Below are 16,886 nucleotides of genomic sequence, written 5' to 3' on the forward strand. Positions count from 1 at the left end.
ACAAATTTGAGGTCTTTGTACAAAAGACCTCAAACAGACCAAGTGATCTTGAAAAAGAGGAACAAAGCTGGAGGTATTATAATCCCAGGGCTCAAGATATCAAAACAGGATGGTACTGGCACAAAAATAGACACGTAGATCAACGGAACAGAATAGAGAGCCCAGAAATAAGCCCACAGTTACGTGGTCAATTCATCTATGGCAAAGGAGACAGGAATATACAATGGAGAAAAGATAGTCTCTTAATGGTGTTGGGGGAAACTGGACGGCTGTATGCAAAAGAATTAAACTGGACCAGGGCACCTGGGTGGCTCAGTTGGTTAAGCATCTAACTCTTGGTTTCAGCTCATGGTTTGTGAGATCGAGCCCTGTGTCGGGCTCTGCCCTGACCACACAGAACCTGCTTAGGATTCTCTTTCTCCCTCTTTCTCTCTCTCTCTCTCTCTCTCTCTCTCTCTCTCTCTCTTTCTGTCTCTCTCAAAGTAAATAAATAAACTAAAAAAAAAAAAAAAAGAATTGGGGCCCCTGGGTGGCTCAGTCGGTCAAGTGTCCGACTTTGGCTCAGGTCATGATCTCGCAGTTTGTGGGTTCAAGCCCCATGTCGGGCTCTGTGCTGACAGCTCGGAGCCTGGAGCCTGCTTCGAATTCTGTGTCTCCCTCTCTCTCTGCCCCTTCCCTGCTCATACTCTGTCTCTCTCTGTCTCTCAAAAATAAATAAATGTTAAAAAAAAATCTTTATTAAAAAAAAAGAATTCAACTGGATCACTTTCTTACACCCTACACAAAAATAAACTCAGAATGATCTAAAAACCCAAACGTGAGACCTGAAACCAAAAAGTCCCAGAAGAGAGCACAAGCAGTAATTTCTCTGACATCGGCCATGGCGACATTTTTCTAGATATGTCTCCTAAGGCAAAGGAAACAAAAGCAAATATATACTATTGGGACTACATCAAGATAAAAAGTTTCTGCACAGCAAAGGAAATAATAATCAACAAAAAAGTAAAAGACAACCTACTAGATGGGAGAAGATGTTTGCAGACGACATCCAGTAAAGTGTTAGTACCCAAAATATATAACGAACTTCTAAAACTCCACACCAAAAAAATCCCCAAATAATCCAATTAAAAAATGGGTAAAAGGCGTGAAAAGACATTTGTCCAAAGAAAACCTACAGATGGCCAACGGACACATGAAAAGATGCTCCGCATCACCCATCAGGGAAATGCAAGTCAAAACCACAATGAGATACCGCCCCACACCCGTCACAGTGGCTAAAATCGAAAAGTATTTGTGAGGATGCAGAGAGAAAGGAACCTTTGTGCCGTGTTGGTGGGAAGGCAAACTGGTGGCAGCCAGTGTAAGAAACGGTGTGGAGATTCCTGAAACAATTGAAAACAGAGTTCCCATATATGACCCAGTAATTTCACACCTGGGTATTTACCCGAAGAAAACCGAAAATACTGATTTGGAAAGATATATGCAGCCTCGGTTTATCGCAGGATTACTTATGATAGCCAAGATATGTTTTAAAAAGTTGTGGTAACGGGCAAAAAAGAAAAATTATCAGTCAGCTGTCATTTATTTTCATAATATTTCTTTCTAAATATTGTTGGACGAATGAATATAAAGTAGTAACTGTCTGTCTTTCATTTTGTTCAGTGAGTCACTCCTGTCAGTTTTTGTCCAATTTAGAGATAAATTTTTTTTAGTATTTCTACAACATAAGGAAGTTTGCTTCTCTTTTGATTATTAATAGATAATAGATATTTAATTTGATCTACTTTTTCATAGGTGAAAATGATTATAGCCTATTAGCAAACATTTTTCAACATTTGAAAACAACGACATTCCCAATAATTTCCAATATTAAAGCCAATGTTTTCGGAAAAATAACCATACTACTACAAACTCCCAAAATCTGAATATATCAAAATAATTCTCTTTCAACTGTTCAGTTTTACATTAGATGTTCACAGGGAATGTTAAATTTCTTCTAGCCTGGTTTTGGAAAAGAAAACCACATGATTTTTTCATTTTTGCTTTTTATTTTCTTTAAATGGGAATTCCAAAATTTCCTCTTCAACCATACCCTTCTCTGCTCTTCAGGGCTGTCCAGATTCTTTTAGGTGGTGCAGTGACCCAGTTTTCTCTGACTATAACCCGCTCAGTGTAGATACTGGCATCTGGAAATACGTTACCATGCATGCAATGTCAAAGCCTGTTCCTATGCAATAGGGCTGATGAGTTCAGTCCTTTTATTGTTAAGTCATCTCTGTGCCCAAGGTGGGGCTCGAACTCACAACCCAAGATCAGAAGTCCCATGCTCGACCGACTACGTCAGCCAGGCTCCCGAGCTCAAGCCTCTTTAATAGCTATTAAATAGTTTGAGTATATCTTTGACTTGGAAGGTGAAAGTAACTATTTTATATCTTCTCCGTTATTAGATCATTTTTGAAGCAGAACGTGGCAGGGGAAAAGCCGGAGAAATTGCAGTGGACGGCGTCTTTCTGGTTTCAGGCTTATGTCCGGATCGCCTTTTATCTGTGCATGGTTGAAGGTGACCGTGGTCTTTTGCATCTTTATATTCGGCTTTTTATGTCAGTTCTCTGTTTTCTGATATTACACCGTAGATTCCCCCACTTTAGAAATACAAACTGAAAAGTTGTAATGTACCAACAGAAACATTATTGTCACACGCCTTTCTTGTATAAGACGTGCCAAGAGTTGCTTTAAATGTAGTGCCACTGTGCTTTTCGAAGTATAAAAACAAACAACAACAACAAAGACTCCTTGGAAACTGTGACGTCACAGATAGGTTGTTACCTAAGCGGCTTAGCCTGATCTTTTACAGCCAAGCTTGTACATTTAAATTCTTTGTAATGACGTTCAAATAATTACCTTGTGTCATGGTTTAAGTTTTCCTGAGTAAGAAAATGAGTTTTTGATGCTGTGTTTCATTACGCGTATAATTATTTGCTTTCCTGGAAAATGGGGGTTTCATTCATTTTCGTCGGAAATACTTTGCATTCTTAAAAATTCATAAAGTTACTTCCTTTTCTGGGAGCACACGACTGCTTTATTAGGCCTCATAAGTGCAATGCACATTAGCTTCCGTTCTTGAACGTAAGGCCTCAGAGAAATCCCTAAGATGAAATCATGCAAATACCAGGATACAGAAGAAAGACCAGTGCCTTCTTTTCTGTTTCTCTTTTCTTCCAAATTCAAGAACAGCTTTGTGTGGTAATGAATCTTGAGTATATTCCCCTGAGGATGAACGTATATTATGTTTTTAGATTCTGGGTCCAGGACAGCTCCCAAACAGAAGGTTCCCCAGATATTTGTTACCCCCTAAAGCAATGAAGGCATTGAGCTGTAGGATGAAGGAAAGAGAGAAAATGGCCTCCTTACTAATCTTTAATGTTTATAGCCTCACTCTTAAAGTTTATTTTTATTTTTAATTTTAATGTTTATTGTATTTTTGAGAGAGAGAGACAGACCATGAGCAGGGAAAGGGCAGAGAGAGAGGGAGACGCAAAATCCGAAGCAGGCTCCAGGCCCTGAGCTGTCAACACAGAGCCCGGCGCGGGGCTCGAACCCACGAACCACGAGATCGTGACCTGAGCCGAAGTCGGCGGCGCTTAGCCAAATGAGCCACCCAGGCGCCCCAAAGTTTTTTTAAACTGAAACTTGTAGTGATCCTTCCCCCCCCCCAATTTAGTAACCTTTTCCCAACAGTGTTCTCTTTAATACAGCCAACACATACAACCTTTTAAGATGGTAGGGGAAAGCGTTGTTTTCCTTTAGTGTGAAGGGATTTTGGCATATAGTCTCCAAGGGCTGTGGTTGTATCTGTTCGGATAGCTGCTAGGTATGAAAACCCCCAAAATAAGTGTTTCTAGTGAGACCAGATGAAGAGGTTTCTAGCTAAGTCACATCAGCCTGCAGAGCTGTGAGACATAATAAGATGGTTGTTTTAAGATGCTAAGATTTGGGGTTGTTTGTTACACAGCAAGAGCTAACGGATACAGGTGGTTTCTAATACTGTGGTAGAACTTGAAAAAGAACCCCTGTTTCTTCAATGACCAAGGAAGTTGGAGAGCATAGTTATGGCTTAGAATAAAGGAAGATAGAAGGGAGAACTTGCAGCGAAGGACCAGTGCCCCGGTGATCCAGGTTAAAGGAAGAGATGTTGAACCCGAAACGAAATAGGGAAGCCTGGGAATCGTGTTCTCTACAGGTAGAGAATCATTGCCCAAGGCCGAGTTAAGTTGAATTAAATAATAGCGTTTCATGTCTCTCTAGGAGCTGTAGCAGAGACTTAAAGTTGCCTACCCAATATCCATTTTCGAATTTCGCCTTACAAGTATAAACATATAAATATATATGTATATACAGCCTCTCTTTAAGGTGGGAGAGCCTGCTGAAGTCACTGGTGGGGCTTCAAGGAAGAGTCATTAAAGATGGCTGTCAGGGGCACCTGGGTGGCTCAGTCGGTTAAGCGTCTGACTTCAGCTCAGGTCACGATCTCACGGTCCGTGAGTTCGAGCCCCGTGTCGGGCTCTGGGCTGATGGCTCAGAGCCTGGAGCCTGCTTCTGATTCTGTGTCTCCCTCTCTCTCTGCCCCTGCCCCATTCATGCTCTGTCTCTCTCTGTCTCAAAAATAAATAAAAACATTAAAAAAATAAAAAATTTAAAAAAAAAGAGGTCTGTCAGTTGGAAGCCCCTCTCACCATTCCTCTTCCGCCTCCTTCCTTCCTGCAATGTCGTAGTGAGGGCAGGAGCTCTGTGAGCTACCTTGTGATCATGAGGTCCAGGACCGTACCTTGTGGAGGAGCGCGTAGCTGGAAGACGCCTGGGTCCCTGATGGCACTGTGGCATCTCTATCCCTGTCCCAAACCAGTCACGGTCCAACATTTTATTAAGTGAGAGAAAACTGAACCCTCTCTTGGCCTATCTGGGATTTCAAACAAAGCACAATCCAGACTCTGGTGACTACTCTTCCCTGACCCCTGGGGGCTACCCCTGCCCTTTCCACCACAAGACCATCATCTTGGGGGACTAACTTTTTGGATCCTGAAATAGCAAAATATTGTTTTGAATTCCAGCCAACAGGCTATGGTGTCCTCTATCTCCCCGGGCTACCTCTCCCCTTGCAGCCTTATCCAGTGAGCCCTGCTCATCGTCCTACACTGCCCACATGCAGGGTCCAGTGGAAGGTGGCACCCAGTTGATCCCCTCTTGTTCACAATCTCTCATTTCTCTGCTTCCGTGTAAAAACCACCGATCCTTAAGGGTCCAGTTAAATCGCTCTACAGCCCTCTCTGGCCTCCCTTGCCATTGCCATCAACCAACGTGGCGACATCTATGCAGATGACCCGTCCAGTGTCCCAGCCTCACCGTTCGTGGGCCTCTGTTCCACTTACCGTCATCTCCCTGGTCACTGCACCGTGGCTGCCCCGTTGGACTTGATCATCACCTCTGAACTTGAACTCCAACATCACACTCTCTAGTTTATCTGGCTTTTAATCATCCCCCCACTTATCCTTTGGACTCTTTGAAAGCCCCATTCCCTTGAGATCTTCATTTTCTGCCCCTCTCTTGGCTTCCTCGTATCTGGACTCCCCTCTCTAATAAAACATAACCTAGACCCTAAGGCACACCATCCCTTCGAAGACCCTCTTGCCAACGCTCCCCAAGGCCCATGCTCTTGTCTCCTTCCACCACAGCCACCACACGGAGTCCCAGTGCACATCAACCCACAGCCTTTCGTCTATCCCATCACCGGGCTTGCTAAGCGGTGTTACAAAGAATGACACATTGTGCAGGCTGGTTCTTCAGCGAAACCAGGACCTTCAACCTTTCACGGATCCTGAGCGCTGCCCGAGTGACCACCGAATGGTGCTTGCCTGCTTGCTGGCTCGGGCTGAGTAACATTCACCAGGACGTCCCACATCCTCCAGTCTCAGGGCTTCCTATTAACACATTGAAATAACAGTGGCGCCAGTCCCCATTTCTGCCTCCTCTCTGAGGCTCAATGTCCATGACTGACTAAAGCACCAAGTTGACTTTGAGAACATGGCGGGGCCTTTGCCATACGCAGGGAGGGGTACTGAATGACACTGGGGTTTTCTGCTCTAGGGGTTGAGAAAAGCCTCCTTGTGGCCAGAAGGTTTGCCCTCCAAGGGGGTGTTGGTGGAGGGGGGAAGCCCCACGGGGGACATCTGGAGGCCCGGTCATTCTGTTTCTTGATGCTTTTTGGTTGGCCACGCTTTGTGAAAATCATTGAGCAGTACACTTACGACCTGTGCACCGGCATTTCTACGTATGGGTTCTACTTCAATAAAAACGTACCTTAGAAAATAAAAGTGTCACCCCTCTCCCAGTTAAGATGAACCCCATCTGTCTGTGCCGGTTGACTTGGGACACCCGAGTGAATTCACCTCTCAACACCAGGCGGGCTATAACTGAAGTCCCACAGGCTCGTGTATAGTCCAGCCACCGGTGCCTCTTACGTTGGGGATGTCCCCTGGCTTGCCACCCAGGATACCCGCGGACACTGGTCACCAAGCTGGTTGCTGAAGGTAAACTGTATTGGAGTTTCGAGGCGGATGAGGCCGGAGATGTGCCTGCTGCTCAGAAAGCCAGGAACCCCTCACCTCTCCCACATGTGTTGGTCCTTCTGGACGCCCGTGAAAGCTTCTACATCCCCCTTTCCCAGTCCTGTCACCGTCCTTCTAAAATCTTTTCCCTCGTGGGCCCAAGCCGCAGTCACACGGCTCTCCTGCTGGATAGGAGACACTTCTTGCCAGCGTTTGGTTTTCGGATCCTTCTCCGAGTTCTGGCAGCGCCCTCTCGTAGCAGCTGGGGGTGACCGTGTGTGTGTATGTGTGTGTGTGCGCGTGCATGGCCGCCGCGGGGGCAAACCGCAAGGAGGGCCGTCTTCAGTATCTCCTGCTGCCTCTCTGCTCCATTTCTCCCGTCCCTGGTGTCTTGCGAACCCGTGCCTCTTTCTGGGGGCCTAGAACCTTCCAGTCCGGTCACCCCTGAGATCTTGAAGAAGCCAATCTTGCAGACCTTTCATTATTTCCCATCTCACCCCTGTGTACTTGTCCTGCCCCAAGCTGCTGGTCTCTGCCTATGCTTCCATACAAGGGACGAGGAATAAGGCAGTTTCAGCACCATCTGCTGTCAGGTAGTAGGTGGCCCTCAAGTCACACGGCTGCATTAAGGGGAGTTATGGCAAGGAGACAGGAGCTTGCAGGCGCGTGGGAAAACCAGCAATCCAACTTTGGAAATGGGCTTCAAGGCCGGAAGCAGAGCTATGGGAAAAAAGCCCTTGCTGATCAGCCTGCCCACATCACTGTCACCGCACTGGTCTCCACATTACTCAGAATTCACATTCCAGGCGCGCCTGGGTGGCTCACATCTGGCCCAATGTGTCTCCGCCTGAAGATTCAGAAGACCTGGAATAAGCATGTTATCCTTTATATTGTCGCGGGGTTTTTTTAACTTCAAGTTTATTTATTTGGGGGGGGGGGCGCAGAAAGAGAGGGAGAGAGAGAGAATCCCAAGCAGGCTCCACACTGTCAGCACAGAGCCCTGATGTGGGGCTCAGACCCACGTACCGTGAGATCACGACCTGAGCCGAGGTCGGAGGCTTAACCAACTGAGCCACCCAGGCGCCCCAAGAGACCTCCCTTTAAATGAAAAAACCTGAGAGCCAAAGCGAGGCGAGGCACTTCACAGAGCCGTCCAAACATCAGGATCGCGGACTGTATTCCTTCGGGCAACAAGCAACTCTGACAGAATGAAATCCCAGGTGGCGGGCTCAGATTTCTCAGCAGAAATGCCAAAGGTAGTTGAGCAGGCAGGCAGAGGTCTTTGCGTAGCTTTAGCATCCTTTCTTCCCATTTTTTTTGTATCTTATCTATATTTTCCTGATTAAATGGAATTTTGAGGCGTCCCTAGTAACAAAGTAGTATAAAATGTTTCTTTGCCTCTGAATTTCCATCCTGTGATATGCACCACCAAGTGATTGAAGCCGTACGTGCTGGTCTTTCATTTCCCTGCTAATCCGTTGTCACAAATCTGTGGTAGAATAATTCTAGAAAAATGGGCAAAATGGACAAATGGCGTGGAGAAGAATAAGTGATATGGAAACGACCTACAGATTATGACAGGTGCAAGGGGATGTTAAATGGGACTTTTCTTGACTCAGAGTTTTTCCCAGGGCCCCAAAGCTGAGCATCGTGTGTAAGTGCCCTCTGGTTCTAAAGAGACATGGTAGGGGCGCCAGGGTGGCTCGGTCTATTAATAATGCGTCTGACTTTGGATCAGGTCATGATCTCACAGTTTGTGGGTTCAAGTCCCGCATCGGGCTCTGTGCTGACAGCTCAGAGCCTGGAGCCTGCTTTGGATTCTGTGTCTCCCTCTCTCTCTGCCCCTCCCTCACTCACGCTCTGTCTCTCTCTCTCTCTCTCTAGAAAAATAAACATTAAAAATAATAATAAAATAAAGAGACACGTTAGACCATCTGCGCGGGGCTCACCGAATGGAGAGCCCAACACTACTTTCTTCCACCCGTGGTCCGTCATCCCTCTTCAGCTTTAAGGCAAGAGTGGAAGAGAGCTGTTAGAATTCCAGAAGCTTATCTTATTTTTATTTTTTTATTTTTCTTTATTTTTTAATTCTTAAAAAATTTTTAAATGTTTATTATTGAGAGAGAGAGAGAGTGGGGGGGGGGGCAGAGAGAGAGAAGGAGACAGAATCTGAAGCAGGCTCTAGGATCTGAGCTGTCAGCACAGAGCCCGATGCAGGGCTCAAACCCACAAACCGTGAGATCATGACCTGAGCCGAAGTCAGACGCCAACTGACTGAGCCACCCAGGCACCCCCTTATCTTATTTTTAGATGGTTAGAAAGTCCAGCCTAATATAATATTGAAACTTCAGGCACTCGTCCAATTCCAAGCTCTGGCCCTTGCTTGGCTCAAGTGTAGTCTCCAGATCCTACAAAGCCCCCCCTTTTTTTTGCCAAGTAAGGTTGCATTCACAGGGTTCGGGGGTTAGGAGGTAGACATATCTATCTTGGTCGGGGTGGTTGGGGGGAGAATATTATTCAACCCACAACACCGATCAGATTGTTTCTTTATACCTGAAAGTGACTGGGAAAGCTGTGGGATTTGCTCAAACCTCAAGCTCCAGCCCAGGAGCAGCCAAGGGGCGGGAGAGAGAGAGTGAACAGAGCTGGTTTCAAAGCAATGGTGAGAAAAAATAGGTTTCTTCTTATACCCTATGGATCCCAGCCTACTCAATAAATTAGATGTATAGGTGTCTCACTTTGTTCTTGTAATAGAAACAATCTTAGAGCGACAGCCCTTTGAAACTAAAGTCTCTAGTTTTACCATCACTTTGATTTTATTGGACCCTTGCAGGGAAAGAATGTGTACAGGTGAGAAGTGCAGAATACACCCACGGCTGCTTAATGAACGTTTACTACTTTCATATCAACTGATGTATGCTAGAGGGTGCAATAAATACTTGTATTAATTACTGCATTAAATAAATCGCACGTTTGGCCAAAGTTCTGTGAACATTTAGCTCAGCAATGCCTTGAATGGAAGCGGAAAGCGTGCGTTGCAGAGTAGTTCAACCAACGTTGCTGCTGAAAAACATCACTGGGGCTCGTTTCTTTCAATCCAAGCCCCGCTACCCCACAGTCGCCCAGGCAAATCAGCCCTCCGGCAGGGGGCGGGGGGCGCGGCTTCACAGCCGCGGGTCGCTCTGCGCAGGCGCCATTCACCTAGCACGCAGGCGCTAGGGGCAGGGGCGGTGGTCTCTAAGTCTGCGAGCTTGGATTGGTTGAGCCTTGGTGGTCCCGCCCGCGTACCGGAAGCTCTGGGCGCGGAGGTGTCCGGAAGCTCTCGCTGGGTGCGGAGGTGTGCGGTTGCTGTCTCTGGGCGCGGAGGTGTCCGGTATTTCACGGTTTCTCGGTGAGCAAAGCTCTAGGTTCGCCGGGGTGTCTGCACGCCGGTGCTCAGAGAAGCCGGCGACTGCTCGGGGTGGGGGTGGGCCCTCGGTGCGTCCTGGGTCAGGTAGGCCCTATCCTGTCCTCTCCTCTCCCTCCCCCCCCCCCCGAAGTCGCCGGGGTGGGCAGATCTCTCGGGGCCGCCGCCGCTTCTGTGCTGGGTGCCAGGCTGGCACACTGGGACGGCTTGCAGCCGGCTCTGCTTGTCTCCCCGCTCCACCCCCCGGACCCCGAACCCGGGCCACAGCGGGTCTTCGGGCTGGTCCCTTCCCCTCTCTGCACCCGTGCTAGGGATCATCCCAACGTGATAAAGGGCGCTAGCGCAGTGTTGAGTGGCTGTTCCGAAACTGCGACGTCCCTACCGAACATTTGGCTTCAGTTCTCTCCATAGAGGAAGGGGCTCCCTGTGTATGTGGAGAGGTGCATGTGGGTTATGGCTAGAAACAGAATTCTTCTCTAGATGTTAGGTCTAAAGACTTAAACAGAATTGAGTTACTGCTGATTTGTTACCTACCGGCTTTTGGAAATTGTCTTTAATCTCCCCTCTCCCCGGGGTTTAGGCCAGAAATGTGCAGATGTGGGCACCTTGCCCATGTAAATGTTAGTTAACATTTACAAGCTTTTTTATGCACCTAGTCAACAGATGTATGGGACCAACTATTGGCCGGCCCTATATAAACTCTTATCGATACGTATTCAGAAGGTAGGAGTTATAGGTGTGTATGTTGGCGTTATCTATATTAGCATATGCTCTAGAACTGTGTTGTTCACTATGGTAGCCACTAGCTACATAGGATAATGAGCACTTGATATGTTCCCAGTCCTAATTGAGATGTGTGGTAGTGTAAAACAGCGAATTTGGGAGAGCTAGTATGAAAAAGAATTAAAATATCCATCATTTGTTTTTACCAATTACATGTTGAAATAGCAGTGTTTTGGGATACACTGGTGAGGCAAAATGTTATTAATTTCGTCTGTGTATTTAAAAAAAATTTTTTTAACGTTTATTTTAGAGAGAGACAGAGTTCGAGTGGGGGAGGGGCAGAGACAGAGGGATTCACAGAATCTTAAGCAGGCTCCAGGCTGTCAGCACAGAACCCAATGTGGGGCTCCAACTCACAGACCGAGAGATCATGACCTGAGCCGAAGTCGGACACTTAACCGACTGAGCCACCCAGGTGCCCCTATTTTGTAGTTTTAATTATTTTGTGTAACCATTTTAAAAAATAGATGAGGAGCACCTGTTTATTTTTTAAAGTGGTTACTAGAAAATTTTAAATTCTATCTGTGGCTTGCATTATATTCCTATCGGACAGTACTGCTTCAGAAAGGGGTCAGCAAACTGTGGCCTGCAGCTAAATCCAGCCTGCCTGTCTTTGAAAAAAAAGATTTGTTGGAGCAAAGCCTTACTCATTCTTTTATGTATTGTCTGTGGCAGAGTTGAGGAGTTCATACAGAGATTGGATGGCCTGCACAGCCTAAAATATTTCCTATCTGGCCTTTTACAGAAAAAGATTTGCTGACCCCTTGCTGCAAAACAATGCCTGCTCTGGTAGATACATGTCATGTGAGCTTTTTAATTAGAGTCCTGTGTTAATTGTCAGGCCTACTGTGTGACAGGCACGGTTCTAAGGACTTTATAAGGACTATGTCATTTATTTCCCATATTAATGCTAGGATGTGGGATTTCCTTGATTTTGGAGATGAGGAAATCGAGGCACAAAATCGTCAAGAGACATGCCAGATGTGCTCAACACCCCTCCCTTCTAGAAATTGCACCCTCCTGACCCTCCTTATCCCCAAATGCTTGACACTGGGAGTCTATTCGATTAGCCCCTAGTGGGCACCGTGCTGCTGCGTTTTGTTTTTTTTCTTTTATATGACTTTTTAAACTAGAATTGAGGTGACGTTGGGTCTCCTGTGGAAGCAGCTGAGAGGCACTGGGCTTGGGGGAAGTGGGTACAAGCAAGCGGTTCCATAGAAGGGAGCGCACAAGCAGAGAGGAGAGGGCGCAGCCTGGGTGCTCTTTTCTCCTTTAATAAAAACCCTGTTTGTTGAGAAATAGTAAAGCACTGGCCAAGTGTTTTCCAGGCATTCTCCGTGAATGAAACAGACATCATTCTTTTATGGTCTTGTGGGCAAGGCAGACAATAAACCATTTTTTCAGTGCGATACATGCCATGAAAAACCACTGCCAATATTTGCAGTTTTTGAACAGGTCTCACTCATCTGTAAGATGGAGATATGCCGCATGCTTGTCTCGGGGTTGTCGTGAGCTTGAGATGACGGGAGCGCGTACGGCACGTAGAGTTGTTCAGTAACCCTACTGGGTGCCTTCTGCCGTGGAGAGGTAAGGGAGGGAATGAGTATGGGCAGTCGGGGGCAGGGGGCATCGTGACACTTGCAACATCGCAACCGCCGTGCCCGGCAAGTGTTTTTAACACGTCCTGAGGGGGGCTCATCCAGCAAAACCCAAAACCAGACCGGTTCTGTACATTCAGTCCAGGAACAGGACAGGAGCTGTCTTTGGGCTGATGGCAGCGGAACTGAGCCAGTCCCATTGAGGGAGGGCCCTGTGCCCATGTACAGAGCACTGGCAGCAGCTCAGAGTCCCCTGGATGGCTGGGAAAGCACCTGGGCCTACCCTCAGGGATCCTGATCCAGTGTGCCTGGGACAGGGCCCTGGCCTCGGTTTTGTTTTTGCTAATTTCTCCAGATGACTCCGGTTTATAGGCAGGACTGAGAACCGCTCACGGTGTGGATCAGGCTAGGCTCAGGGAGCTACGGAGGTGAAGCACAGAGTTGTGAAATAGGCGGGGCCTGTGAATGGTTCTGAGGTCTCAGAGGAGGCTGCGGGGGGGGGGGGGGGCAGGGGGCTTTTTATCGCCTGGCGGGGGACCTCGGTGCCTGTCCTGAGGGCAGAGGGAAACCTCTGGAGGGCCGGGAACATGAGGGAATGTCTTAGAGAGATCTGTAGTATTTCATTTCTACCCCCACCGTGCGGCTCAAACACAAAACCCCGAGATCAAGAGTCTCATGGTCTACTGACAGAGCCAGCCAGGTGCCCCTGTGATAAATATTTATTAAATGAGCTCTGTGGAACTCTAAACTGGACCCACAGCTTACTTTGTCTCCTTGTGGCGCTTCTCAAAATTTTATATCTCGGTTGCTTTCACAGTATACCGTCCTAGGGCAGTAAATGCTTTATATCCGCATCATTGTCCCACAGAGGGTATAGAAAGTTTGACAGGATGTAAATGCTGTTAAAAATATAGAGGAGAATGGAAAACAGTATGGCGGTTCCTCGAAAAATTGGAAATAGAATTCCCATATGACCCAGCAATTGCACTCCTGGGTATTTACCCAAAAGCATCGAAAGCAGGGTCTTGAAGAGAGGTTTGTACATCCAGGTTCCCGGCAGCGTTAGTCACACTGGCCAAAAGGTAGAAGCAGCCCATGTGTCCACTGGCAGATGAGCAGATAAGTAAAATGTGCTTTATGCATACAATGGAATATGATTCAGTCTTAATAAGGTTCCATTGCATGTATAGACCACACGTGCCAGGACACGTGCTACCATGCAGGTGAGCCTTGAGGACGTTATGCTAAGTGAAATGAGCCAGACACAAGAGGCCACCTGCTGTATGATTCCAGTTCAATGCGGCCTGTAGTCACATTCAGAGACAGTAGGGTGATGGTGGCCAAGGGCCACGCAGGGGGAAGGAATGGGCAGTTGTTTAACGGGTACAAAGTTTGTTTTGCAAGATGCAAAGAACTCTGGGCGTTGGTTGCACAACAACATGAACGTACTTACTGTCACTTCACTGTTCACTGAAAAATGGCTAAGATGCTAAGTCTTGGGGTATGTGTGTTTTTTCACAATCAAAAGTGAAAAAGAAGGAAATGAGAGGTAAATAAAAGGACATGCATTCCTTCAGAATCTCCTGGAGACTGTGACCCTTGGTTGAGAAATTCTGGCCTGAGTTAAATATTGTCCAGCCTCCACATGGGCACTGTAGGCCTGTCTGTTATTAACCACCTTGCTGACATGTGGCAAACTTCAATCCCGATCCCTTTGGTAGCGATGCATATAAAGTGAATGTGGAATGCAGGCCAGGTGAGTGTTCTTTCTTTGTCGGGCAACTTGCCAACAAGCTGGTGGGGAGGGTTCAAGTGTATTAAGCAGCTTGAGACCTTATCGTGATGTGGGCTGCTAGGCATCCTCCAGATCCCAGGATCTCAGGCAGACGGTTTGGAGAAATGTTCAGCCATTGAAGGCAAGTATTTTTTTTATTTTTCTGTGTTATCTTGCCTGTTCTTTGTCCACTGAGCCTTTTTCTTTTCTTTTCTTTTTTGACACAGAGAGGGAGAAAGAGAGAGATTGCACACGTGCACTAGGTGGGGAGGACAGAGGAAGAGGGAGAGAGAGAATTCCAAGGAGGCTGCAGGCTATCAGCACCGTCCGCGCAGAACGCGACACAAGCCTGAGTCCCGTGAGCCACTAGATGATGACCTCAGCCGAAATCCAGAGTGGAATGCTCAACCGCTTAACCAACTGAGCCAGCCAGGTGCCCCAGTGAGCCTTTGATTCTCAGGAAGACCTCTTTCACTGTTTCCAGTGTTCCAAAGTGGAATTTTAAAAAGGTAAAACAATGATCTTGAAGTACTGATTCTTGCTAACGAGAAATATAGCCACTTAAGATCCTGAATTGCTGGCCCACTGAGTCTTAAATAATTAAAAAAAAAAAAAAAAAAGACCACCCAGGTTGCCTTCATTCCAACTCCCTCCCATGGCAAAAATGCCAGACTCGCAATCTTGGTCATTCTTCAGCTGGCCCCACAGGGAGAACTTGAGTAGGAACATCATAGCTGTGACCAAGGGTACGTAACCGTTCGTATTTGAGGGGAGATTCATCTGGGTTAGACTCAGTAATAGACTTCGTTCTGACTGCTGGTCTGAAGGCAAAGCCACAGGTCCTGTAACACCTGTATGATACTCTGATTCCAAGAGAAGGTAGAAGACTGATCCGCCGACCGTGTCCAATTTGCAAATATTATAAATACATGTTTACCATGAAATTATATTGGACTCGTCACTTTTCTGGTTGTGAAAATAATACATACTCATACAAAATACAGGAAGGAGTAAAAGAACGAACAAAAATCACCTAAAATCTTACCGTTCAGAAAATGTCACTGTCTAAAATTTTGTGTATTTATTTTCAACCTTTTCTCTTCACATGTGATTTTTAGTGTTCGAGGGGAAGATGGCGGCATAGGAGGACGCTGGGCTCAGCTCGTCCTGCTGATCACTTAGATTCCACCCACATCTGCCTAATTTACCCAGAAAACCGCCAGAAGACTAGCAGAACGGACTCTCTGGAGCCAAGCGTAGACAAGAGGCCCACGGAACAGGGGCCCCTCCCGAAGCGGACCACCGAAGGCAAGGCGAGCTGAGCCTGCCCCTCCCGCCCCCGTGCACCTTGCGGATCCACCCCGGCTAATACGCCAGATCCCATCGAAGCAGCACCACAAGCCTGGCAGTGTGCAAGTAGCCCAGACAGAAGCCACCCCACTCCACGGTGAGTCCTGCCCCTGGGAGAGGGGAAGAGGAGGTACACACCAGTCTGACTGCGGCCCCAGCGGTGGGCTGGGGGCAGACATCGGGTCTGACTGCGGCCCCGCCCACCAACGCAAGTTACTCCTGACAGCACGGGGGAAGAGCCCTGCAGTCCCGCGCCACCGCAGGGACTATCCAAAATGACGAAACGGAAGAAGTCTCCTCAAAAGAAACTCCAGGAAGTAGCGACAGCTAATGAACTCATCAAAAACGATTTAAGCAATATAACGGCGCAAGAATTTAAAATAATATTTATAAAATTAATCGCTGGGCTTGAGAAACGTATAGAGGACAGCAGAGAATCTATTACTACAGAGATTAAGGGACTAAGAAAGGGTCAGGAGGAGCTAAAAAATGCTATAAATGAGCTGCAAAATAAAATGGAGGCAACCACAGCTCGGATTAAAAAGGCAGGGGAGAGAATAGGTGAATCAGAAGATAAAATTATGGAAAAAGAGAAAGCTGAGAAAAAGAGAGATAAAAAAATCCAGGAGCGTGAGGGGAGAATTAGAGAACCAAGTGATGCAATGAAACACAACAATATCCGTATAATAGGGATTCCAGAGGAGGAAGAGAGAGGGAAAGGTGCTGAAGGTGTACTTGAAGAAATAATAGCTGAGAACTTCCCGGATCTGGGGAAGGAAAAAGGCATTGAAATCCAAGAGGCACAGAGAACTCCCTTCACACGTCACTTGAATCCATCTTCTCCTCGACATTATCATAGTGAAACTGGCAAAATACAAGGATAAAGAGAGAATTCTGAAAGCAGCTAGGGATAAACGTGCTCTAACATATAAAGGGAGACCGATAAGACTCGTGGTGGATCTGTCTGCTGAAACTTGGCAGGCCAGAAAGGAAAGGCAGGAGATCTTCAATGTGATGAACAGAAAAAAATGCAGCCGAGAATCCTTTATCCAGCAAGTCTGTCATTTAGACTAGAAGGAGAGATAAAGGTCTTCCCAAACAAACATGTGATTTTTAAATAAAATTTGGATCAGACTCTATATACTGTTTTTAAATAACTTTATTCAGGGGGTGCCTGGGTGGATCACTTAGTTAAACGTCCAGTTTTGGCTCAGGTCATGATCGTGTGGTTCATGAATTCGAGCCCCATATCGGGCTCTGTGCTAATAGCTTGGAGCCTGGAGCCTGCTTCTGATTCTGATTCTGTGTCTCCCTCTCTCCCTCTCTGCCGCTCCCTACTCACATTCTGTCTCACTCTCTCTCTCAAAAATAAA

The 16,886-nt window shown here is 46.8% G+C and overlaps 1 protein-coding gene across 7 annotated transcripts in view; it reads left to right on the top strand.

Moving 5' to 3' along the window:
• EGFL6 (EGF like domain multiple 6) overlaps positions 1–2,793 on the top strand; it is a 55,109-nt gene extending 52,316 nt beyond the window's left edge. For all 7 annotated transcript variants that reach the window (XM_053202079.1, XM_027054520.2, XM_027054521.2 and 4 more), the window contains one exon: positions 2,448–2,793. In XM_053202079.1, the coding sequence (XP_053058054.1) occupies positions 2,448–2,558 (111 nt within the window). In that variant the 3' untranslated portion in view covers positions 2,559–2,793. The remainder of the gene's footprint in view (positions 1–2,447) is intronic.
• The last annotated feature ends 14,093 nt before the right edge of the window (positions 2,794–16,886 follow it).

Source organism: Acinonyx jubatus, chromosome X (assembly GCF_027475565.1).
Source record: "Acinonyx jubatus isolate Ajub_Pintada_27869175 chromosome X, VMU_Ajub_asm_v1.0, whole genome shotgun sequence".
NCBI classification, from domain to species: domain Eukaryota; kingdom Metazoa; phylum Chordata; class Mammalia; order Carnivora; family Felidae; genus Acinonyx; species Acinonyx jubatus.